The following is a 25455-nucleotide window of genomic DNA, read 5'->3' as shown; positions in this document are numbered from 1 at the left end:
GAATGACTTTATCCAAGATTTGAAAAATATTTCTACCCATGTGCGGGTAATCAAACAATTGAAACGCAACGGTTCGTTTCATCATTTGCCACGACTCGGGGTCAACCCAATGAGCCGTCACACAAATGTATGAGTCGGGCGAACCATGAGGTACCGACCACACATCCGTTGTTAAGTTTACACCAGTTTGTAAGTTTGAAAAGTATGAAATTAGTTCGGATTTAGCGTTTTTCCATGCTTTAAGACAATCTCTTCTAAGGGTCGAACGACTTACGTGTTGGTAGCGTGGTTGAACATAGTTTTGCATCATCTCCGTGAATTGAGGGTTGTCGAAGTGGTTGAAAGGAAGTGTTTGTTGAATCACAAAGTTTGAAAACTGTTGACGTGCCGCTTCAACGTCGTGCGTAAACACCGCTCCTTGATTCGTCATCTCCGGCTGCGAACTACTTCCCGATTCGTCCTTCAAGGCCTTGCAAAAGGGCCTTTGTACATGCGCTTTTAAAGTGGAGTTTGCATCTTTGCCATAAAACTTCAAACAATGTTTGCATCGAGCTTTTTGGCTACTGTTAGACATTTCGCATAGGTCGAAATGTTGCCAAACATCATGGTTTCGTTTCGTGGGGATGACCCGAACGACCGTTTCTCCCGTGTTCGAGGCACCCATGTTGACGGATGAAGCAGCACTTTGGGAGACCATGATAATCGACTACGAAATAAGAGTGGTATACTCGAGTATGAAATAAACGACTACGAAATAAGAGCGTATGGAGTGGTAATGTGGTATAATTGAGCGTGAGATAACAAAATAATCGCGTATGAAATAAACGTTTAGAGCGTTTGGAGTTGTATAATCGAGTGTGATCTAACCAATACCCAACCTAAACTATATATAGATGTTTGTGGGGGTAAAATGGTAAAAAAAAAAAAACGGTCCAAAAACAAAAAAAACGGGCATATAGCCGTTATAAACCGGTTTTTTTATAAACCGGTTAACCGGTTTTTCCATAACCGGTTAATAAAAAAAACCGGTTTTTCCATTAACCGGTTCGTTAACCGGTTTTGGATCTAGAACTTGTAACCGAAAGACGAACCGGCGGTTTCTAAACCGGTCAAACCGGTTTTTAAAAAACCGGTTTTCGTAAAAACCGGTTTCCGGTTTAAACCGGTTCCCTAACCGGTTTTTTTGGCCATCTCTACCCCCACCAAAATTCCATCACTAGTGATGGAAAGTAGTGGAGTTATGTATTGGTGGGAGCAAGTGATGGTTTTTAAACCACCCCCACCCCCACCCCCATACAACTACCACTGCTACTTTGATGCGTTTGGAGAAGCATTTGCCAAACAGGAGGTGAAGAATGTCACCAGAGCTGAAATATGGAGAAAAGCACTTGTTGATGCGAGTAACATCGCTGGATGGGAGCCCAAGAACATTGCCGATGGGTAATATTTTTTTATCTAATGCGCGAGTGTAGTAAACGTGTTTTTACCGTTGAAAGTTAATCTTGAAACGTCTGATGGTTAAGGTGTCAAGTTTGATTTTAGTGTTGTTATTTTTAGTATTAGTTTTATTTTAGTATTGTTTGTTTTGGTCTGATACGTTGAATGGTAAGAAATCGAGTCATATAAGGAAACACGGTTTCCAATTAGAAATTTTTTTTCTTGTTTGCTAAGCTAGAGCCATGATCTGGTGTTTGATCACATAGCCGATTGTCTTCGAGTGTTATTTTTGGTACAAGTTTTCTGTTCATAATACATCCATTTTTACTGACTACTGTGTATGCCAAAACGTGCCGGGCTAGATCTTTGTCTAAGCTACTCCTTTTAATTAAAAGGGATCGAACTTAAGTTAACTCGTTTTAAAGCTTTTGTGTAAATCTCGAGCTTAGCTTTGGTTTGACTTGTTTGTGAGACGGGCCTAAATGAGCCAAAGTTGTGCTCAGGTAATTAGAGTTCTGATCACTTCAACTCGTTCTTTCTTAGGAACCTCAGTAGTTGTGTTAGTCAAAATTTCACTCTAGCCAAAAAAAGTTGCTACGTCTGATTGTTTTGTGTGCATAGATTCAAAATTCATTTTTATATTTATTAGGCCCGTAAAGATAATGAACTCGTAATTTAGTTAGATTGTTTCGGGCTCTGTTGGAATTGGATTGATGGATGTCTCAGAGTTATTTTTATTATATACCTGGCTTTGGATCACTCTTCCAATTCATGAAATTCTAAGTTTAAATTCGAACTAGCTTCAGTTTAGTTAAAGATCTCAAATTTGTTTGTAACTCGTTCTTTTTAGTTTGTTGATACAATAATTTTCCATATGATACACAGGCATGAATCACAGTTCATCAAAAAAATTGTGGATGCAATTTTGGATAAATTGTTCATGTTAAATTCATGTGTTGATGAAGACCTTGTTGGAATGAGGGCTCGCTTTCAAGATTTAGAATCACTGTTAGACCTTGGGTCAGGGGGTGTGTGCATGGTCGGGATATGGGGGGTTGGGGGTGGTGGTAAGACTACTCTTGCAACATCCGTTTATATGGAAATTTCCAAACATTTTCAAGGTCGTTGTATTGTGGAGAATGTTCGAGAGGAAGCGAACAAGTATAGGTTGAATAAACTGCAAGAGAATATTTTATCAACTCTTTTCAAAATAGAAGTGAATGTACATAGTGTTGTGGAAGGAAAACACATGATGAAAAGTATGTTATGTCGTAGAAAAGTGTTGGTACTTCTTGATGATGTCGACAACCTTAGCCAACTAGAGGCATTAGCCGGAAAACATAACTGGTTTGGTAGTGGGAGCAGAATAATAATCACAAGTAGAGATGAACATTTGCTAAGAGCCCACAAGGTAGACCATGTCTATCCTGTCACATTATTATCAGATTATGAGGCTATCCAACTATTTAAAAGACATGCATATAATGAAGAAGACCCTGTAGAAGATTACGGGGCCCTTTCATTACGTGTGGTCTCTTATGCTGCTGGTCTTCCATTGGCAATTAAGATTTTGGGTTCTTTTCTATATGACAAAAACAAGAAAGAGTGGATGAGTACCTTGGACAGACTAAAACATATTCCAGAAATGAAAATAGTGGAAAAGCTAAAAATTAGCTACGATGGACTTAAAACAATGGAGAAAGAGTTATTTTTGGACATTGCATGTTTCTTTAGACGAGGTTGGACCATAGATGATGCAATAGAGATATTTGAAGCTTGCGATTTTCACCCAGAAATAGGGATAAAGGTGTTGAGACAAAAATCCCTCATTACTGTATATGACACCGAGTTTGGTGTTAGCTTTGATATGCATGATCTGGTCCAAGAAATGGGACACTACATTGTTAGAGGGGAGCATCCTAAGAATTCCGAAGAGCATAGTAGAGTTTGGAAACGTGATGAACTCAAAGAGATGTGTTTTGGGGACGCAACAAGGGTAAATGTTATGCTTTTAAAAGGATACATTATCTTATTTGTGTAGTTCATGATACTCAGCTCATACATATTTCCTCTTTATTGCAGGAAAATAACAAGATTGAAGCCATGCTATATGAGCCTTTACCTGCACTCCCCTGGAAAACTCGTGATCATGATTATTCATTACCCTTATGTAAGCTTGTTTCAAACATGAAGAAACTAAGGTGGCTTAGTGTGTCTACTATGAGTCAGGATGGGGATGAAGGGCCTAATTTTCTGTCAAATGAGTTGCGTTATATTGAATGGTATGGTTATCCTGCAAGAAGTCCGTTCCTGAGCGGTTTCCTACCAATGAAGCTTGTTGTTCTAAAATTGAGTGATAGCAAGCAAAAAGAACTTTGGAAGGGTTACCAGGTATTTCATTAGCTTCGTGCAAATAAAATTTCAGCAATTACACAATTAAAAAGCCGGTAAAATGTGAGTTTTCTTATATATGTAAGACATTAAAGATTATTTAGTTTATTAAAAGAAATAATTCCTTTAGTTTGGAAATACAAAAGGCGAGATCTAGTTTATGGAAAAAAAAAATTAAATGCTAGTGTAGCATGACTTGAAAATTGCTACAAGCCATTCTATTTCACCAACTTCTTTCTAGAAATTTAAAACTAAATAAGGTTTAAGTTTATTAGATAATCATATAGTTCTACACCTATCCAATATAACACATAAATTCTTTTAGTATTGGAGTGTACATGAGAACATTAATATCGTGCCAATATGATTACTAATAACATTAAAATAATTTTTAATGTTAAACGATATTTTGTGACTTTATTTGGTATTTTCTTTCTTTTTAATGTAAGTTAACTTTAACTTTAAAATAGAAAAAAAGCAGAAAAAAGATATAGTCTTAAAAGAAATACCAAGGGAATTTGGATTTTGGAAGACACAATGCTCGATCTCCGTTTCTCACCACAAGATATATACAACTTAAATATTGGATCATACTAGTTATCAAAAACTCTTATATTAACTCGTCCATACTTTGTAGCATCTACCACATTTGAAAGTGCTTAAACTCGTTCGCATGGAGAAGCTATTTAGCACACCAAATTTTGATGGTCTCCCGCATCTTAAAAAACTGACACTCCATTCCTGTAAGGAGTTGGAAGAGATTCACCCATCATTTGAAAATCATACAAGTCTCGAATACTTAGAGGTGTTTAACTGCCGCAAGCTTAAAAGGCTTCCAGCAATTCGTCAGATGAAAAACATCAAGTATCTACTAATAACGGCATGTTATTTGAAAGACGAAGATATGCCATGTGGTATTGGTGAGTTATCGAATTTAGAAGAGCTAAATCTAAGTTGTAACAGTTTTGCACGACTAGATTTTAGCCTCTCGCAACTTACTCGACTCAAAAGCCTCAACCTATCATTTTGTGACAAGCTTCTTGATTTGCCCGAGCTTCCATCAAGTTTGGCTATTCTCACAATTTACCAATGTAAGTCACTGACTCTCGTTGAAGATTTTTACAAAAATTGTAAACAGTTATGTCAAGTCTCACTTATAGATGGGTGGAGTGACAGATTACTAAAATTCTTGCTTAAGGTATCTCTCTTCTTTTGAAAATCAATTATGTAATTCCATATATAGGCTGTATATATATATATATAATGAATCAGTGTTGATCAATTAGGGAAAGGCTATTGAACATGGCTCTATGCATCTCCAAGTTGAAGGCTGTGAGATTCCAAAGGGGTTTAGACCACATTTGCTTAGAGGAAGGCGTTGTAGATTGGAACTTCCAGAGAACTGGTGCAATGACTTCTCCGGTTTCTTAATGTGTGTCGTTACTTCATACGACTCTTTCGCTATTCCATATCGTATATGGATAAGTATGAAGCAGGTTAGTGGTGACGATTCTGAAGATGATGTGATTTGGGAGGAGAGTGACGGCGATAAGTATATGACATGGGTGTGGTATGTTTCATTTGGTTTACTGAGTCACACTGCTTGGTGGAATCAAACATACAAAGCTCTTTCTTTTGAAAATGAATTTGACACTTGTAGTGGTTTTGGAGTTACACTAGTTGAGAAGAAATGTAGAAGTGGTCTAACAGAAACATCAATGGATTCTTCTTCTCAGTATGCACCTAAGATCAAAATTCAACATGACTCGGCATCTGAACTAACAATATCCTGAAGTCCATATAAATGAACATGACTCGGCATCCAAATTAACTTTTGAGTTTCAAATGTTTTTAATTGTATAAGTCAACTGGTAGCAAATTTGCGATGCAATAAATTAATTAGATTTTTGGAAGCATATATAAGTCCCGGTTTCGGGTATTGGAAAAACACCTTTTTAAAATGAATTAACTATTGAGTTTCTTTTGAAAATGAATTTGACACTTAAAAATGGGTATTTTTTAGGTAATTTTCGGGTATAGATTGGGTATTTGAAAAAACCTGGTTTCGGGTATTGGAAAAACCCGCTTCCGGGTATGGAACTGGTTCTTGTTTTCGGGTATTACAGGGTATAAGTCGGGCCCAGTACGGGTTTTGATACTGAAATACATACCCTATCTGTACCCTACGGATAGGGTCGGGTACGGGTTCGGGTATAAAAAACCCGGTTCCTGGTTTTTTTCGGGTCCGGTTCTAAGTTCGGATTTTTTGTGCACCTCTGTCTACTACTACTTCACAACTTATCACGTAAATATAGTTGAAAATTCTTTTTAGAAGACAATTTTTCTATATGACAATTTAGTATATATATTAATTTGGAGCAGTATAGGGAGAAGAAGCGCGACCTTCATATAGTGTTTATTGACCTAGAAAAGGCGTATGATAGTGTGCCACGCCAAGTGCTTTGGGACTGCCTGGAGGGTAGAGGGGTCCAGAGGAAATATATAGAGATAATTATAGATATGTATGCCAGGAGTGCTACAAGTGTCTGTGCACCCCCACTGACCTCTTCGCTGTGGAGGTAGGCCTCCACCAGGGGTCAGCGTTGAGCCAATTTCTTTTTGCAGTAGTCTTGGACGAGTTGTCAAAATCGATTCAGGAGACACTCCCGTGGTGCATGATGTTCGCAGACGATATTGTGTTAGTTGCTGAGAAAAAACAAGATCTTAACATGAGACTAGAGGAGTGGCGAACAACATTAGAGGGAAAAGGTTTAAGGATTAGTCGCTCCAAAACGGAGTACCTGCATTGTGATTTTGACGGAGTAAATGGCAATGAGGACATCCAGATCACCATCGAAGGGCACGTGGTTCCGCAAGTAACGAAGTTCAAGTACCTAGGATCGTTTGTTCAGAGCGATAGGGAGTTAGACAGTGATGTGGCCCATCGAGTTCAGGTAAGATGGTGTAGATGGAGAGCAGCCACATGTGTATAGGTGTATTGTGCGACAAGAGATTCCCAACTTAACTAAAGGGAAAGTTTTATAGGGTCGCAGTTAGACCTGCAATGTTATATGGAACAGATTGTTGGGCCATCAAGAAGACACAAGAGCGGAAGATGAAAGTAGCAGAGATGAGAATGATACGCTGGATGTGTGGGCACACAAAGTTAGACATAATAAGAAACGGTGTGTTTCGGGAGAGATTAGGGGTAGCTAACATATCAGACAAAATAAGAGAATGGAGATTGAGATGGTTTGAACATGTGAAGAGAAGACAGATAACGAATCATGTAAGATCCGTAAAAAACATTACTATAGAAGGGAGGAAGGGTAGAGGCCGACCTAAATTGACTTGGGATGAGAGGATTAGGTGTGATTTGCTAGACCTGAACCTCTCTGAGGACATGGTTGAGAATATGAATTCTTTGAGACGTAGAATTAAGGTTAATGATGTCTAGGGAGAAAATAGTAACTCAGGAGCTTTTCTTTACCTTATTTTTTGTCACACGCCATTATGTTATTCTCTTTTCTTATATATATATATATATACACGAAGTTTATTCTTATTATTTCAATATATCTATATATTATTATCATTATTATTACTAAGTGTTATTATTATTTATACTACTGTTAAACTTGGATTGTCTTTTATATCCTCTCATATATTTTTAGAGTTGAGGGTCTCTCTGAAAGCCACCTCTCTATTTTATTGAATAGAGGTAAGGTGTGCCTATATCCCACCCTCCCTAGACCCTACTTATAGCTTTGCTATCGGTGGGGATTTCTGGGTATGATCGATCGATTTGATTAATTTGGAGCCGTAATATGAAGTGTGTGGTTGATAGATTCATAAAGAAATTAGGAATGTCTTTTAATATATAAAAAAAAGTAACAAATAAAACCCTAAAACTTTGTTACAAACTTGTAGGAAGAGTTAAACTTTTTTAGTCGTGTCGTGTGCCGTCTTTTTAAAACATACGATATATATTTGTGAATAATGTATTATATAGTTTGGCACACTATATAAAATGCAAAAGACAAAGCCACAAGACACATACATGTAACTTTCATTTTGTTCTAGCGCCTTGCTAGGTATATATGCCCTTCAAAATTAAAACATATCCAAACTTCGGAATGTAAATGTATGTAGATGTCATATGTGACTAAACATTATCTATTTTATTCGTGTATCACACTTAGAAATGTAAATGTATGTAATATACGTGACCACGAATCCGCGTATTTTATGATTATGTTCATTTTTTTTTTCCTAACTATTAAAATATAACAATAAAAAATGGTTAGATTTTTCCCCCTCTTATATCATATCAAAGCTGATAACATCATATCAAAGATACACTATCGTCTACTGTTATTGTACTCGTACCATAAATTTGTTGCACATGATACATGCAAGTAATTAGTTGTACGGTCTATTCACGTTTTGAATATATTATGAAACCATGATTATATGAAGAATATGAACAATCACAATATTAGAAGAAGAATAGAATCAAACACACATTGTCAGCTAGTTCTAGAAATACATTTAATTACAATTATATGTAAGGCATAACTTATGGAGAGAATATTATCCTTGATATGCCCCCGCAAGATGGACGACTGTAGGATACGTCCAATCTTGAATAAAAGTAGATATTGTGGTATGTAAGAAAAGTTGATGAAGCAAAGACATGATTCGTAGGTTTTTATTTATTTATTTATTTTAGAGGGGAATAGTGACGGACTAGTGCGTCACCGAAAATTGACGGAATAGGGCGTCGCCGAAAAATATTTTATTGGTGGAGGGGAATAGTGGGTTGACAGAACAGTGCATCGCCGGAATATATTTTAGTTGTGGAGAGAACAGTGGGTCGACGGAACAGTGCGTCGCTGGAAAATATTTTATTGGTGGTGGGGAGCAGTGGGTCGCCGGAACACTGCGTCGGTCGGAAGTATTTTAGAGGTGGTAGGGGACAGTGGTTCAACGGAACAGTGCGTCGCCGAAAAATATTTTAGTGGTAGAGGGGAATAGTGGTGGTGGTGGTGGTGGTGGTGGTGGTGGAATGAGTAATATTGTGATAGTAGGGGAGAATATTGGAGTAGAGAAAGAGGAAAGGAGATTGATGGCCACAGGATCAAGAACTTCTCGCTGGAGATATAAGCTTTGATACCATATTAACATTTTGAATATATTATGAAACCACGATTATATGAAGAATATGAACAATCACAATATTAAAAGAAGAATAGAATCAAACACACATTGTCTATTACAATAAGACATATATACAAGAATTGGAAGCTAATTCTAGAAATACATTTAATTACAATTATATATAAGGCATAACTTATGGAGAGAATATCTCCATCGTTGATTAGCCATGATTTGTGAGATTGCATTAATTATTATCCTTGATACTATCAACTAGTTTTTTTTTTCTTTTAATTATTTTTTTATTTTTTTACACTTGAATCCACATTCAATACCTGAGTTAGCCTTTTTAAAACGGGATGTCAACCGTCCGTACTGAAATTGACGCTGCAGGTTTTAAATCCGAAATCTCAAAGATCCCAAGACTTAACTATTACCCCCACGCTATTTGACCAGAATACCAATTGACATGTCAGGCGTTAGCTACTTCATATAATATATGAATGAAACACACAAAACTTTCATTTAATAAAAATCGACATGACATTTTGGCATAACATGTTAGCATCAAAAGTCCAAAACAAGTTTAAACTTTTAGTAACCTAGATCCAAATACTCCCACTTAAACATAACTTAATCGTTTGTTTTATCAGTGTGTTAATTGTAAATCGTATATTCCTATTCCTAAACAATAAATAATAAATGATTTTTTCCCTTTCCTTTTTTTTATAAATTAAATAGCTTATTAGCTTCCCTTGTATAAGCTTGAATTCTGGCCTTCTTGGTCAGAAATAAATGTGTTGGGTTTAGAGTAAAAAAAACGGTGACGCAAAAAGCACATGCAAATGAAAAAGATAGGATGGTTTGTATATAATGAAATGAATCTCTGAGACGTGTCATGTTTTCACCCATGACCGGCATGTTAGTCTAGTAGTATGGTATCCTCCTTACAAAAAGTGAGACAGTGAGTGGTGGCGAAGCTTGGACACGAATGCTGGGGTTCGGACTCAAATGTATAAAGGTTTTCATAAATTAGGGGGGTGGGGGGTTCAATTTTCTTTTTTTGTCGAAAACAGGTAAATTTATACTACGTATAAAAATTTCGGACAAAAAACAACTAAATTTTCACCACTGCGTGGGAAAACAGGAAGCCGCCGCCACCCCTAACACTCACTATGTTTCGCCCGTGATAGTGAGTTCAAATAATTGCAAATACAAGATTTAGAGGATTTTAGAAATCTTAACATTCTAGATTGGAGTTAGTATGATTTATTTGTTGTGTATAAATTAATTATATAACAATATTCTCAATAAAAACTCTCAACATGACATATTATATAAACTAGGATAGAGCCCGTGTAATACACTGGTGACTAAAAAAATAAAACAAAATGTAATTTTGTGAATCTATAACAATTAGAAAAAGAAAAGACTTAACATAAATTCATCCTAGTTGAGTTGGTAAGCCAAAAGCATTTTAAAAATAAGATAGTGAGTTTGGTTCCCACCAACAACATTTTTTTTTATTTTATCATTCATGAAGGGGAAATTGAAAAAATAGAAACTTATACACATGGCACCCTATGTGGAGGAGGGTCTAACTGAATGACATATGGATTCATTTTCTTGCTTTAATAATACAGATACATAAACATTTCAAGATTTTAAAGTAACTTGTTATATATATATAGGATTAAGTTCATTTCAGAAGTGATTCTTATAGCGAGAAGTGTAAGAAGTGATCTCAACCATTAGATTATTAATCGATGGTTGAAACATTATTGTATTTATTGTAATTAATAAAATTTGAAAGGCATTAAAATAAATATGAAAAGGCTAGTTTAGGTAGAATAAAATATAATTAATTATTTAATTTATCTCATCTATCCCTAAATAAAAGCTCAAAGCATAAATATTCAAAGTTATGATTTGTAAGTTACAAATTATTTATTTAATTATATGTTAGTGTAAGATCTAATTTTGTTCTTTTTTCATCAATAAACAACTTTTAATTTATAAGATTTAAGCAAAATAGTATCTTCATTATTGATGACTCTTTTAAAAAAATAATAATAAATTGAATATTTGTAAGACGGAAAAAATGTGTACGAAGAAATTGAAAATGTGTAGGAAAACAAATAAGATGTGTATGAGAAAATTAAAGATGTGTAGGAAAATTTTGAAGATGTGTAGGAAGAAATTAAATATGCGTAGGAAAAAATTGAAGATGTGTAGGACGAAAAAAAAGTGTACGACGAATGTAGCTGTGTAGGAAAAAAATATGTTGTGTATGAGAAAATTAAATATGTGTGGGAAAAAAATTAAGATGTGTATGAGATCATTAATGTTGTGTAGGAAGAAATTGAATATGCGTAGGAAACAATTAAAGATAATGTAGTTGTGTAGGAAAAAATATGTTGTGTGTGAGAAAATAAAATGTGTGTAGGGAAAAACTTAAGATGTATATGAGAAAATTAATGATGTGTAGAAAGAAATTGAATATGCGTAGGAAACAATAGAAGATGTGTAGGACGAAAAGAATAGGTACGAAGAAATTGAAAATGTGCATGAAAAAAATTAAGACGTGTATGAAAAAATTAAAGATATTTATGAAAATTTTGAAGAGATGTAGGAAAAAATTATAGTTGTGTAGGGTGAACTCAAAAGATAGGGTAAAAAAGATAAATTTATTGTATTATAGATTTATTAATTTTTTAAATCTTTTAGTTATTGTGATTAGATTAATATATTAGTTAGAAATGTAACTTATGTGATTTAATTATATATATATTAATTAGAGAGAGAATGCATTTATATTACTTTAATACCCTTTTCATATATTTTTAATGATGGAAGATTGAAAATTAGATGAGTGGCCCATATTGACTTATCGTCTTTCTCATTATAACTTGACTTCTCGCAAGATCCATCCCATATATATATATATATATATATATATATATATATATGCTAGGTTAAAGGCATTTCTGTTTTTACTATTGCATTCTTTCATTCAACCTTTAATGAAACACAACAACTAAATATATTAAATTACTTAAACTAAATTATATAAAATGAAAATTCGTTCAAATTAAAAAAATAACCTACAAAGTAAATTTCTTTTACAAAAAGATAAATAAAACAAGTTTTATAAATTAAAAACAAAAAATAAAATTAAAAACATAAATAATTTTGCAAAATCTAAGGTCGTAAGAGCATTTCCAACCCATATTTTCATAAAAACATAAATTATTTGAGAGACTAACTATAAGGACCTTAAAGGAGAAATTAATTAGTTAAGGGATTAACTTGACAATTTAACAAAACAAAACAACAGAAGCGACCTGTAAAGTCATGCCATGACCCCGTCTTCATTCATTTTCTCCAACAACCACCTACAAGGCTATTCATTATTTTGGAGGTTTTAAAGCCTATTCTAAGTGTCATGTTAGCGCCACGTGGATACCAGGGGTTTTAAAACCTCAAACTATAATATCCATCTATGGTTTAACGCCTCTAAAGGCTTTAAATCTATTTTTTTTCATAAAACAAAAAATCAACACAATAAAATAAAATAAAATAATAATAAAAAGCAAACTAAATAAAAAACTAAATTAAATTTAAAAACATATAAAAAAAACTAAAAAAAAGTTACAACTATTTTTAGTCGTCGCTATAATTTTGCTTGGTCCTCCAAAGACAATAACCAAACCCGATCGAAGACCGTGCTTCATTTCCCCTAGCTTCTTCGTGTTCTTAATAAATTAGCAAGTTTCTCATCATCGTTTAGTGTTGAGATCAGCTCTGGCTCATCGTTGTACTCGCCTTGAAAAATTGCTCTACCCGAGTCCTCCGATATCATATTATGCAAGATATGCAGGTGTATATTATGTTTCTTAACTTATCCATTTGGTGAAAACGAACCGGTTGTCTAATGATAGACCAACGTTTCTTTAATACCCCGAATGCCCTTTCGATGTCCTTTCTAGAGGACTCGTGTTTTTTCTTGAAATATTGACGTTTAATGTCAGTCGGGCACGCAAAGCTAAGAACCAGTGTGGCCACTCTGGATAAATATCATCGACTAGATAATATCTGTATTCGTAGTTGACATCATTCGTGGAAAATGAGATGTCGGGTGCAACTCTGTCTCTGCCGTAGTAAAAAATAGGGGACGAATGAATCATAGCTACACTGTTTGCACCGGACATCCCAAAAAATGTATGCCATATTCAAAGATCAAATGATGCGACCGCCTAAAGCATAATTGTTGGGTCATGATGATCACCCCGATGATATTGACCTTGCAAGCAACTGAGCAGGCTTCCCAAGGCCAGTGTGTTCAATCGAAGCTACCAAGCATCCCAGAAAACCGCATTTCCGTCCCTCGGTGGTGTTCCCCAAACGCCGCCCCCTTTACCGCCCATAGCGAGGAGTCTAAATGGGTTGATTCCATCAGATTGCCAAGGAGTAAGAAAAGGCTCATTGATGGCTAGATGCTATTGTTTTTGTCCGGTTAGTGGACTATGGATCCAAGAAAGAGTCATTATTTAATGCTTTGGTTACTGTTTGTTTTTATGGTTTTTTAGTAGGAATCGTAGTTCTAATATTTCTTGGGTTGAGTGGCTACAAAATCCACTCATGTTTGTAAAAGTTCTTAATAAAATCCGTTGTTAAAATTAAAAACAGAAGTATGAATGTATGATGAAAATGTAGGGTTTCAATGTATATATCTATGTATATGTTCAATTCAAAACCATCAAATCGCTAATGAATCACCATCCTTTATCCTTGTGTTTTTTTAGTTTGTATTTAATTGGAGCAGTTAATATATGCCATGGGTCATTTGGCTTATATGGAAAAGTTTTTAACTTTTGCTAGAAAAAGAGGTAACTATTATAAAATAGTAATATGCTTTTTTAATAGTATATTTATATATTTATAACATTGTTACTTGTTTTAACTAACCTCCCATTTAACAATGGTGTATTGATTTTAACTGAATATTAAAAAGAAAAAAAAATTAATTGGTAGGTTTGCAATTAACCACACCATTGACCCCCCCCCCCCTCCTCTCTTCTCCGTTAAAGCCCATTGGCGCCCCTCAGTGGCACCCGTATAATTGTCTTGGCGCCTTCCCTTGATGAGCTGGAGACACCTTGCACAAACTACTACACACAACCTCATGTTGGCTCTCTGTCTTTTCAGCATGTCGAATATATTTATGCATGCAGACCTATAAACGAGTCAAGCTACTTGTGAGCTACTCAAGTTCGACTCGCAAAAATACTGAATCAAGCCGAGCTTAAATGATCCGGGTCTAAAAATAAACACATTTAATAAATGATCCCAAACCGGCTTGCGAGCCAAAACAAGCCTATCATTTATATAGTTTCTATTAAATATAGTGGCAGGTTCAAAAGAAACCATAAAAATGTAGGAAACTAAGGAACCATTTCTATTACAAGTAAAAAAAATAATAAAAAAACGCATTTTTACATGTAAAAAACGCATTTTTACATGTAAAAAACGCATTTTTACATGATCTTTTTAGCGCTTTTACATATAAACACATAAACACATGTATGATGTATAACCGTTTTCATAAAGAAAAGTTCTCTTTTTTTAAAAAAATAAAAATCAGCCAAAAAAAGGTAAAAAAAATATATTTTTAGAAAGCTATTTTTTTTATTGGAATGTCTTCTACATGTATTTATAAGCAAAAAAGTTTATGCTAAAACTAATTTTTTACATGTGAAATCGAGTTTTATATTATTTTTTTATATGTAAATGGCATGGTTCATAGTTTCCCACTTTTTTTAAGTTCCCTCAACTATATATATATATATATATATATGGAACTTAACTATATATATATATATGATAAAAAACTAAATAATATACATTTTGTGTTATATATAAATTTAAAACTAAAAATTTATATCAAAATAATTATCAATTATTAAAGTTAATTAATAAGTAATAAACGAGCCGAGCCCGAGCTTGACATTAAAAAACCACTCACAAACCAAGCTCAAGCTTTTGAAATAAAGTTTGAAACGAGCGGAGCTCAAACCTAATCGGGCCCGGCTCCACTCGTTTAGAGTTTACATGCACCCTATAATAATAATAACACAAAAACAATTTAGAAATTTAAGATATTATTTTTGATCTTGAGATATTACCCTTCACACATTTAATACCAGCACAATTGTCTATATGTATATTTGTAGTGAAGCAGCCAAAACGCTTTTGCAAGCATATGTATATATATATATATATATATATATATTATTACATGCAGAGACATTAGAACATGATTATTATTATTTTATTATCCATGCGAGAATAAGATAGTGTTGATAGTGGAGGCAGTTAGTTACAAGAATCCAAAATGTGCGGAAAACTTTAAGATTGGTGAAGACAGAATGTGACACTGTCAGTATTTCGTTTGGAATTTATGTAGTTACGTAAGCATTTGTATTCATCATATCTCCACCATTTTCAATAAATAAATTACATCACATTGTTTTTTGTTTTCTTACAGAATTCGCCGCCTATTGGGTGGTGGGTAACTAATTTCCGATATTACTGGTGGTGGAGATTATATTGGCGGATTCAAGCAATTTTACTTGGTACGTACACTTTGTCTTCACTTTTAGCTTCTAATTTCTACAAAACTGAATGTTTAATTATGGAGATAATATTATATGTATTTCCGTTGCTGCAAGCATTTGAAATTTCTTCAACTAAAGGCAGGGTGTTCAAGCAAACCGAAATCTGAACGGAAATTCTATAAAGACTTATCTGAATCCTTATTTGGATATTCGTTTTGTTTCTGATATGAAAATTTAAAAATTGGATTATTTGGATATCCGTGTAACCCGAATAAGCATGTAACATTTTTGTACGTTAGTGGTATTTGTTTAGACTATTTTTGAAGTTTGAATTGTGTTCAAAAGTAATTTGTGTTTTCCGATTTTGTATGGTTACTTAAGTTCTAAACTAGTAAAATGTTATGAACCAAAAATTAGGAAAAAATTGTTATTCGGATCGGATAAGAACATCTCTAATTCGGATCGTAATTCAGACATTCAAAGTTATTAATCCTATATATGTTTAAAACAAGCAATCTAAAACTGACTTTTAAAATCACAATAACCAAATATAACTTGTTTGAATAAGCTAATCTCAAACTTTTATAATATCCATTGCTGCAAACATTTGTGAAGAAATTGCAATCCAAGTGAATTCTATTGTTGATTTTTATCGGTATATATAATTACAATGCAATGTCCTATTCAGAGATGGGATGCACAACAATAACTAAGAATAATACAGTTATATTATACATATATGCTAACAATTTGAAATTTCTGCAACTAAAGGGGGGTGTTTGGGGATTGCCTATTTGATCTTATTTCTCCTAAGTTATTTAAAGCTGTTTACTGTAACTTGTTTATATAAACAATCTCAAACGGATACTATAAATACAGTTCTAACATGTACAGAATCCAACTTGTAATTACTAATTTATTTTCAGGGAGGATCACTATGGTTTCCGAGGGCGATTTTGAATTTACAAGATGTATTATAGACATTTTCAGCTTGGTGTCTGTCTTTCTGTTCTACTTGCTGCTACTTTTGAGTTATATTAAGAAAAACAACACCAATAGATCAAGTAAAAGTGACTGGATATCTGTATCAGTTGCTTCTTGTTGTTTTCTCACTTCGGTTACATATCTTATTTCTGGTTTATGGGATGCAACTGCTAAAACCCCTAACTTGAATTGGTGGGTGCTCATTGTTCGACCACTAGTTTGGGTAACTTTGACAGTTTCATTAATTGTAGAAAGATTTGCATCGGTCAAGATTCTAGCTACCGTTTGGTGGATCTTTTGTTTCTTGTCACTTTCTTTTGTGAACATTGAGAATTTGGCAAATTCATCGACCATCTTGAACTTGGTTATGATAGAATGGGCTGCTAGTTTCTTACTTCTTTTGTGTGCTATAAGAAACTTAAAAACTTTCATCACTCTGTACACACGAAGCCCGACTTTATCCGAGCCCTTATTGGTTAACGAAACACTAAATGCAAATACAAGTCAACCAGAAGAACCAAGTTTTTTAAGCAAATTGACGTTTTCTTGGGTGAACCCATTGCTTGCGGTAGGTTATAGAAAGCCATTAGTTCTAGAAGACATTCCGTGTTTAGCACCCGTAGACCAAGCTGCAGTCGCCCATGAAAAGTTCACAAAGGCATGGGATTCACTTCAAACAGAAAAATCCTTAAACAATGCCAACATGGTTCCTAAAGCATTAGCCAAAGTTTATTTAAAAGAGATGGTTTTTTCAGGATTATGCATTTTGCTTAGGAATACATCAGTCATTGTTAGCCCGTTGTTACTCTACGCGTTTGTTGACTACTCCAACAGTGAAATTAAAGATTTACATCAAGGGTTATTATTAGTAGGGAGTTTAATTTTAGTCAAGGTAGTGGAGTCATTGTCTAACAGGCAATTTTACTTTAATGCAAGAAGAACCGGTATGAGAATGAGGTCAGCTTTAATGGTGAAAGTATATGAGAAACAACTTAAGCTTTCTAATTTAGGAAAGAAACAGCATTCTACAGGGGAAGTTGTGAATTACATAGCGATTGATTCGTATAGAATGGGTGACTTTCCTATGTGGTTTCATTTGGCGTGGGCTTGTTTCGTTCAACTATTTCTATCAGTTGGTGTCTTGTTTTCCATAGTAGGATTAGGTGTTCTTCCTGGTTTAGTCCCTTTAATCATATGCGGGCTTCTTAATGTGCCGTTCGCAAAAGCTATGCAAAAAAGTCAGTTGAATTTCATGGTGGCTCAAGACAAGAGACTAAGATCCACTTCTGAGATTTTAAACAACATGAAGGTCATCAAGTTACAATCTTGGGAAGAAAAATTCAAGAAAATGACTGAATCTTTTAGAGAAACTGAAGTCCATTGGTTACGTGAACTTCAGTTCAAAAGGGCGTATAGCACGGTTTTGTATTGGATGTCACCTACACTCGTTTCTTCAGTTGTCTTTTTCGGATGCGTGCTACTGAAAAGTGCTCCTTTAAATGCTGCAACTATTTTTTCAATTTTAGCAGCATTAAGAACTATGTCTGAACCCGTAAGGTTGTTACCCGATGCACTCTCTGCATTAATTCAAGTCAAAGTATCCTTTGACCGGATTAATTCTTTCTTGGTTGATGATGAGCTTAAAGATATAAGAATGGAAAGAAACCAAGAACCGGAAAATTCACATCCTTGTATCAATATACAGGATGGGAATTTCAGTTGGGATCCTGAATCACCCGTTCCGACTCTTAGGAATATAAATCTTGAAGTAAAGTGTGGGCAGAAAGTTGCGGTCTGCGGGTCAGTTGGTGCTGGAAAGTCATCTTTGTTATATTCTGTTCTTGGAGAAATATCCAAAGCTTCTGGAACAGTGAGTGCTATTGATTGTATTTAGAGGTCTAATTGCATAAAAAGATAACAAACTTTGCTTAAATTTCTTTTTGGGTGTACAATTTTTTTGCCACAAGAAAATTCTGAAACTTTTAAAAAATGTATAAAGACTTGAGTTCATGACTTTATCTTTGCATAGTTAAGTCCACAAAGTAATAAAGACTCAAAAAAACACTATTTTTGTGTTTTTATAAGTTTAAGGATTCAATTACCTTCTTATGCAATGTGCGTGTTATACAAATTCATGCAAGTTTTTGTAATCTCATTTGTTTTCAGGTTGGTGTGTTTGGATCAATTGCTTATGTTAGCCAAACATCTTGGATTCAAAGTGGGACAATTCAAGATAACATATTGTATGGGAAGCCAATGGACAGAAGTAGATATGAAAAGGCTATTAAGGCGTGCGCTTTAGATAAAGATATTGAAACTTTTGATCATGGAGACTTAACAGAAATTGGTCAAAGAGGGCTTAACTTGAGTGGAGGCCAAAAGCAAAGGGTTCAACTTGCACGCGCAGTATACAATGACGCTGATATATATCTTCTTGATGACCCGTTTAGTGCTGTAGATGCACATACAGCCGCGACTCTCTTTAATGTAATATTTTAATTTCTTGAAATGGCGTTTTTTAGTCAGTTTGACTTTAAACTGAATCCTGACCATAACATGCTTGCTTTTCGGTTTTTTGGATTTATGAATTCTTTGAATATTTACAGGCTACTCTCTTCTTTTTTGATGATTTAAATTGTGAATCTTGTGGTTCAGGATTGTGTTATGGACTGTCTTGAGGGCAAAACAGTCATTCTTGTCACTCATCAAGTGGAGTTTCTCTCATCAGTTGACAATATTCTGGTAATCAGGAATAATACTTATGAACATTTTAACATAGGTTTGTGTTATAGAGGTACCAATTTCGACCCATTTACTTAATACACGGGTTGATTTGGTTGTGTTTGATCTCAAACGGGCCTAAGGGGGGCAAACAGGTTGCCCGATTAGTTAATTCAAAGATTATGGTAATAATTGTAATAATACCATTTTTGTAATCCTGTCAGCGCGTTCATCGTTTACACATACATCTAATGAAAAAAAAATTTAGCTGGTCTATTTTGACCCGTTTCACACATGCTTTGACTTTGACCCGTTCCACACATATTTTGACCCGTTACCCAACCCACCCATGTCGTCATCTCTCTATAAATGGTTTCTGAATCACTTTTATAATTTAGTGATCACATTATATTTAGTTACTAATTTATTTTTGTTTAAAGGTAATGCAAGATGGTCAAATTACGCAGTCAGGAAGCTATGAAGATATCTTAATGTCAGGGACAGCGTTTGAACAGCTTGTGAATGCTCACAAAGAGGCAATCACAGGTTTAAACTCTTCACCTTCTGAAAACAAAACAATAAACATGCATCAAAATTTAGAAGAAATTAACAATAAACACCTCAAAAAAGAAAAGAGTGAGGGGCAGTTAACGACGGGCCCACCGGGAGTGCAGTTGACTGAAGAAGAAGAAAAGGAGGTTGGGAATGTTGGATGGAAACCTTTCCTTGATTATGTTGTCATTTCAGAAGGATCATGGTATTTGTTTTTATGCTTTTTTACCGTAACTGGTTTTGTTGCTCTTCAAGCAGCAGCAAGTTATTGGCTAGCATATGGTATTCAAATCCCGAAAATCACCACCATTATGTTGATTTGTGGTTATACTTTGCTTTCAACAATCAGCACAGTTTTTGTGTATTTGAGATCACTTTTTGCTGCACTTTTGGGATTAAAAGCCTCCAAATTGTTCTTCAATAAGTTCAACGAATCAATTTTTCGTGCTCCTATGGTCTTCTTTGACTCTACTCCAGTTGGGCGAATTCTAACCAGGGTAAGAAATCTTTAGAAGCTTTCTTCTGAATTCTGATTATAGCAACCAACTTTTTTAGGCCAGAAAATTCAAATATTTGATTTAAGGTAACTACCTAATCTAACCAGTTTGGAGGCGCCATGTCAGCGCCACATGGAAAAAGTCAGCATGGTCAAACACTACCGACACATCATCATTTTGACCAAAACTATAGAAGATGATGGTTACCTGAAATTATTATTTATTATTTATTATTATTATTTTTTTTTTTGAAACTTTAATGCTTTCTTTCTTTGCCTAAAACATTCTTTCAGGCCAGAATAAACATCAAAGCTTCAAAGTTTTTTCTTTAAGGTATAAACCTAATAGGCTAATAGTAATGGATTGAAGGCGTCATGTCAGCACCACATAACGAAAAAAAGTCAACATGCTCAGAAGTTAGCAACACATCTTCATATTTTAACCAGCTAGTGTGTCATTTACCTTGAATCAGTTATTTAAATTTTAGTTCTTTTCTCTGGCCTACAAACAGTTGGTTAACTAAACAGACCTTAGAGCAAGGTGGTAACAATATTTTTATGAAATTAGCCCGAAAAAGAAAAAGTTTTTTTTATAACATGTTTGGTTGCTAATTTAGTATTTTGTGCAGGCCTCATCTGATCTTAGTGTAATTGATTTTGACATACCATTCTGTTTTGCCTATGTGATTGCTCCTAGTGTTGAATTACTTGCTATGATCTTGATTATGGCCTCAGTGACATGGCAAGTTCTCATTGTAGCCATCTTCGGTCTCGTGGCCACAAAATATGTTCAGGTAAATCTTTATCAGTTTTAGAGGTGTCAATATGGGGCAGGTTGGGTAGCATGCCAAGTGGGGTTCGGGTTGTTACTCACAAACAATTTCTTGTCTGGTTTTTATTTTTTGTTTGCAAAAATAATGTGTTACTTTTCCTGTTCTGTGAACTGCAGGGATATTATCAACCAAATGCAAGGGAACTAATGAGAATCAATGGAACAACAAAAGCACCCGTGATGAATTATGCATCTGAAACATCACTTGGTGTAGCAACAATACGAGCATTTAAAATGCAAGATAGGTTTTTTAAAGAATACGTTAGGTTGGTGGATACGGACGCAAGTACTTTCTTTTTCTCAAATGCAACATTGGAGTGGTTGGTTATAAGAACCGAAGCATTTTCGAATCTCACCTTGTTCACAGCTAGTTTTCTTCTAGTACTTGTTCCAAATGGATTTGTGCCTCCAGGTACGTTAGTCATATCTTGAGATGGAAAATGGGTTGGTTGGGTACTTGGGTAACGGGTCAAAACGATTATTTCTTGCTTATGTGGCATTTTTTTTCCCTTTCTGATGAGGTGGCTTATTACTAAATAACAAAGTTAGCTCATTTCAATGAAGTATACTTGCCCAAATAGGCCATTATTTTGCTAGCCTCTTTCAATAAACAAAATTATTAATTAGACTAGAATAGGGTATAATTATCAATTACGAAAACGGACCGGCATTTGTATCTATGTTGTTATCTATGACATAAGCCCTCAAAAACACTTTGGGTGACTTTCTGCGCTTTTCCTTTTTTTTGGCAGTATTTATTTATTTTTTCGATTTTACCCGTATGACCAGTTAGATACGCATAAACCACATCAAATTCTTTATAAGCAAACAGGCCAAAATTTCTACTTTCCACTATATTTCATATGTGTTCAAAGATAACATACATTAACTCCATATGTTCAATGTTTGTATAGGGTTGGTTGGCCTCTCTCTTTCTTATGCATTGACTTTGACCGGTACCCAAGTGTTTTTGACTAGATGGTATTGCAGTTTAGCCAATTACATCGTTTCAGTAGAACGGGTCAAACAGTTCATGCACATTCCACCCGAGCCACCAGCAGTTGTGATCAGTAACAGACCACCATCATCTTGGCCTTCAAAGGGAAGGATTCATTTCGAGGATCTAAAGGTAAATTCAAACTTTCTTCCATTTTTTTTAATTACAAAACGCGTCAAGATTTATGATTCAAATACTTTCATAGACTATAAAACAGGTGGCAAAATGGGTGACATGAAACAATTATAAGTGTCTGCATGTTCTATACAGTTTATATTTTTTATTTCCACATGCTTATAAATTTATGAAGCTTTATACTTTATTAAAAGCATGTAGAAGTTGAGACCTCAGTGTTTATGCCTTTATGGGGTTCTGATTTCAGTTACGATATCGTCTAAATGCACCGCTAGTTCTTAAAGGGATCACATGTACATTCAAAGAAGGGACTAGAGTAGGCATTGTCGGAAGAACAGGAAGTGGGAAAACGACATTAATAACAGCTTTATTTCGTTTGGTAGAACCGGATAGTGGAAGAATTCTTATAGATGGATTAGACATTTGCTCTATTGGACTTAAAGATCTTCGAATGAATTTAAGTGTCATCCCACAAGAACCCACCCTTTTTAGGGGTAGTATCCGAACGAACTTGGACCCGCTTGGACTTCATTCTGATGATGAGATATGGAAGGTAACCAAAACTGAAATTCATATGGATTTTTCTGCACAATATACCAATTTATTCTTACATTTTGTCCTGTTTTAATTATTATACCTTTTCTATATATCCAAATTATTAAAAGATGGTTTTTTCTATGGCTTAGGTTGTTATGAGATGTTATTGTGGTGATCCAAACCGAACAATTTTTTTTTACTAGAAGTCCACATAATGACTCAAAATGTGCAATGACTACAACATGACCAATTTGCTTCTTCTTCTTCTTTTTCTTTTTTTTTTCTTTTCTTTTTTTTTTTGCTTAAATTACCCAAGAAACTGATATATTCGTCTTGTTTTAATCATTGCACTTTTTTTAATACATTTGAGCAATTGAAGCATTGTTTTTTTGCAGTTTGGGTCATTATAAGGTATAAAATGATAGCCCAAACGACACGAAAACTTTTACGAGAAAAGCCCACATAATGAACCAAACACGACAAAGATATATTATATATCTCTGCTCAAAGAAAGTACAATTGTTTTAATGAAACAAAAGTGAAAACGCATTGGTAGTTTATACAAAAAAGCTCTATTCATACATCTATATGATCTTTTCTACAATAATGTTTATAGTTCATATGAATTTACAGGCATTAGAGAAGTGTCAGCTTAAAACTACCATTAGAAGTCTTTCAAATTTGCTAGATTCTTCAGGTAAATCGGCTTTATTGACTATCTTACTAAGTAGGCGTTCGTATTTGCTTTCGAGTATTTTGATTATTACTGTTACCCGAAATCTTTAGAACTAATTTTAGTGTTTGGATAAAAGAGATGATGATTATTTAAAAGTCATTCAGTTTTATAACTACCATAACAATAGTAGATTAGATATTAACGTTACTTGTCTACCCCCTTTATAAACAATAATTTGTAACTTACATTAAGATTTTTTAAAAGGTTAACAAATAATTGGAGTCTATTTTGGTCATTTTGCATATCAGTTCCATAGATAATCAGAATTTGTTAATGACATCCAAACACTATACATCTCTGGTAACACAAGTATTAGTGCTAATTATTTAAATGCAATTATCCTATTTTAGATAATCAGTTTCAAAACGCACAGAAATACATATTACAAGACTTTTAAATGTCAATTTTTCTGAATTTTTACAGTGAGTGATGAAGGAGAAAACTGGAGTGCTGGACAAAGGCAATTATTTTGTCTAGGAAGAGTATTACTTAGGAGAAACAAAATCCTAGTACTTGATGAAGCCACTGCATCCATTGATTCAGCAACAGATGTTATTCTACAGAGAATTATAAGGGAAGAGTTCTCAAGTTGCACTGTCATAACTGTGGCACACAGAGTTCCAACCGTTATCGACAGTGACAAAGTCATGGTTCTGTCTTTTGGTATGTTACAACTCCCAACATAGTTGAAACAAATGATTTCATGCATTCCACGTGACACTTGGGTGGGAGTTGGGATGAGCGGTTTGGGTAACGCTTTACGCTTCCAAACGAGTTTGGTCGAAACGGTTTACTTTTTGTACGAGTCAAAGCATCTATGGTGAACTTGGGTTGATCCACTAATGCTTTCTGTTCCTTATTTAGACAAACTAATATATACAATGAGCATGTGAATTCTGGATGTCCGTCTGAGTATTTGTCTTTTTTTATTAAGATCACATATTTATTGAAACTAGTTTACATAATACCGAAAATGGCCTAAACATTTTGTTGGAACAACAATTATGTTATCATATCGAGCCGTCAATAACATTTCAATGTAAAAGAAATGCGTGTGTGTTTTTTTTCTTTCTTTCTTTTTTAATAATTTGACAATTTACATTATCCTGGCATGCTTTTGTGCAAAATTTGGTATGTGACCCATAAAACCGGTTTCAATAGAGACTTTGAACGCCTTTTTCTCCACTTTATCTTAATTTTTTATGTGGCCTACTTAACATATTTATATAATAATAAATATAGCTTAAATTGTCTCTTTAAATGTCAGTCATAAGTAAATTGTTGATTTGCAGGGAAAATGATGGAGTATGATGAGCCTTCAAAGCTTATAGAGACTGATTCATTCTTTTCCAAGCTTGTAGCTGAATACTGGTCCAGTTGTAGAAGGAACTCCGCTCAGACGTTTGATGACTTCCAAAGATAAGATAATCTTTGCCTCGAGCTCGAATTATATGCGCATAATAATATTTAAGCTCGAGCTTAAAACTTTGATTAATTCTAGGCCATGCTCGGTGATCTTTCCATAGTGAGTATTTTGTTATGGCTAGAATATGGAGCTAGTTTAGCTCGAGTTCAAGCTCAGAAAAACTCCTTTTTTTAGGACACTAGTTTTGTACCTTATTACACCCCAATTTTAATGTTTAGGCTTTGTTACACCTTACTTTCCCCACTTTGGATTTGGAGTGTCGTTTATAAGTTATTATACTGGTACCATAAATTTATTGCACATGATACACACAAGTCTTTTAAGTTTTAACTACTTTTGCATTTAATTAATTATTGTCCTATTCGGCTATGCTATTCATATCATATATAAAAGAAACAAATAGAACTTTGATTTATTAAATAACGGATAATATTTTT

General features: G+C 34.3%; 2 protein-coding genes across 2 annotated transcripts; both read left to right on the top strand.

Annotated features, from left to right (window-relative positions):
• Positions 1-1222: 1222 nt before the first annotated feature.
• Positions 1223-5686, top strand: LOC143557170 (disease resistance protein Roq1-like). Its single transcript, XM_077046303.1, has 5 exons — positions 1223-1440; positions 2323-3433; positions 3520-3828; positions 4466-5026; positions 5115-5686. Exons 1-5 carry the CDS (start codon positions 1223-1225, stop codon positions 5619-5621), a joined length of 2706 nt encoding a protein of 901 aa, XP_076902418.1. The 3' UTR covers positions 5622-5686.
• Positions 5687-16452: 10766 nt separating this feature from the next.
• On the top strand, positions 16453-25097 carry LOC143557162 (ABC transporter C family member 8-like). Its single transcript, XM_077046298.1, has 11 exons — positions 16453-18456; positions 18753-19073; positions 19242-19328; positions 19748-20356; positions 20985-21149; positions 21305-21599; positions 22102-22316; positions 22567-22872; positions 23490-23553; positions 24016-24255; positions 24885-25097. The coding sequence occupies exons 1-11, from the start codon at positions 16489-16491 to the stop codon at positions 25013-25015; spliced, it is 4401 nt and encodes a 1466-aa protein (XP_076902413.1). The 5' UTR covers positions 16453-16488; the 3' UTR covers positions 25016-25097.
• Positions 25098-25455: the final 358 nt, after the last annotated feature.

The sequence above is a fragment of the Bidens hawaiensis genome, unplaced genomic scaffold (assembly GCF_021521415.1).
Source record: "Bidens hawaiensis isolate Kalapana, Puna unplaced genomic scaffold, B.hawaiensis_p1.1 tig00018841_1, whole genome shotgun sequence".
NCBI classification, from domain to species: domain Eukaryota; kingdom Viridiplantae; phylum Streptophyta; class Magnoliopsida; order Asterales; family Asteraceae; genus Bidens; species Bidens hawaiensis.
The sequence above is the reverse complement of the archived record's forward strand: the minus strand, read 5'-3'. Positions and strand labels throughout refer to the sequence as shown.

What these genes read in the sequence shown, in the direction of transcription:
- LOC143557170 (XM_077046303.1), top strand. Translation starts at nt 1,223, where the DNA reads ATGGAAAGTAGTGGAGTTATGTATTGGTGGGAGCAAGTGATGGTTTTT. An exon ending in AACTTTGGAAGGGTTACCAG is followed by an intron (nt 3,829 to 4,465) that starts GTATTTCATTAG and finishes CATACTTTGTAG; the next exon opens with CATCTACCACATTTGAAAGT. An exon ending in TACTAAAATTCTTGCTTAAG is followed by an intron (nt 5,027 to 5,114) that starts GTATCTCTCTTC and finishes TTGATCAATTAG; the next exon opens with GGAAAGGCTATTGAACATGG.
- LOC143557162 (XM_077046298.1), top strand. Translation starts at nt 16,489, where the DNA reads ATGTACAGAATCCAACTTGTAATTACTAATTTATTTTCAGGGAGGATC. An exon ending in CATCAGTTGACAATATTCTG is followed by an intron (nt 19,329 to 19,747) that starts GTAATCAGGAAT and finishes TTTTGTTTAAAG; the next exon opens with GTAATGCAAGATGGTCAAAT. An exon ending in AAATTTGCTAGATTCTTCAG is followed by an intron (nt 23,554 to 24,015) that starts GTAAATCGGCTT and finishes GAATTTTTACAG; the next exon opens with TGAGTGATGAAGGAGAAAAC.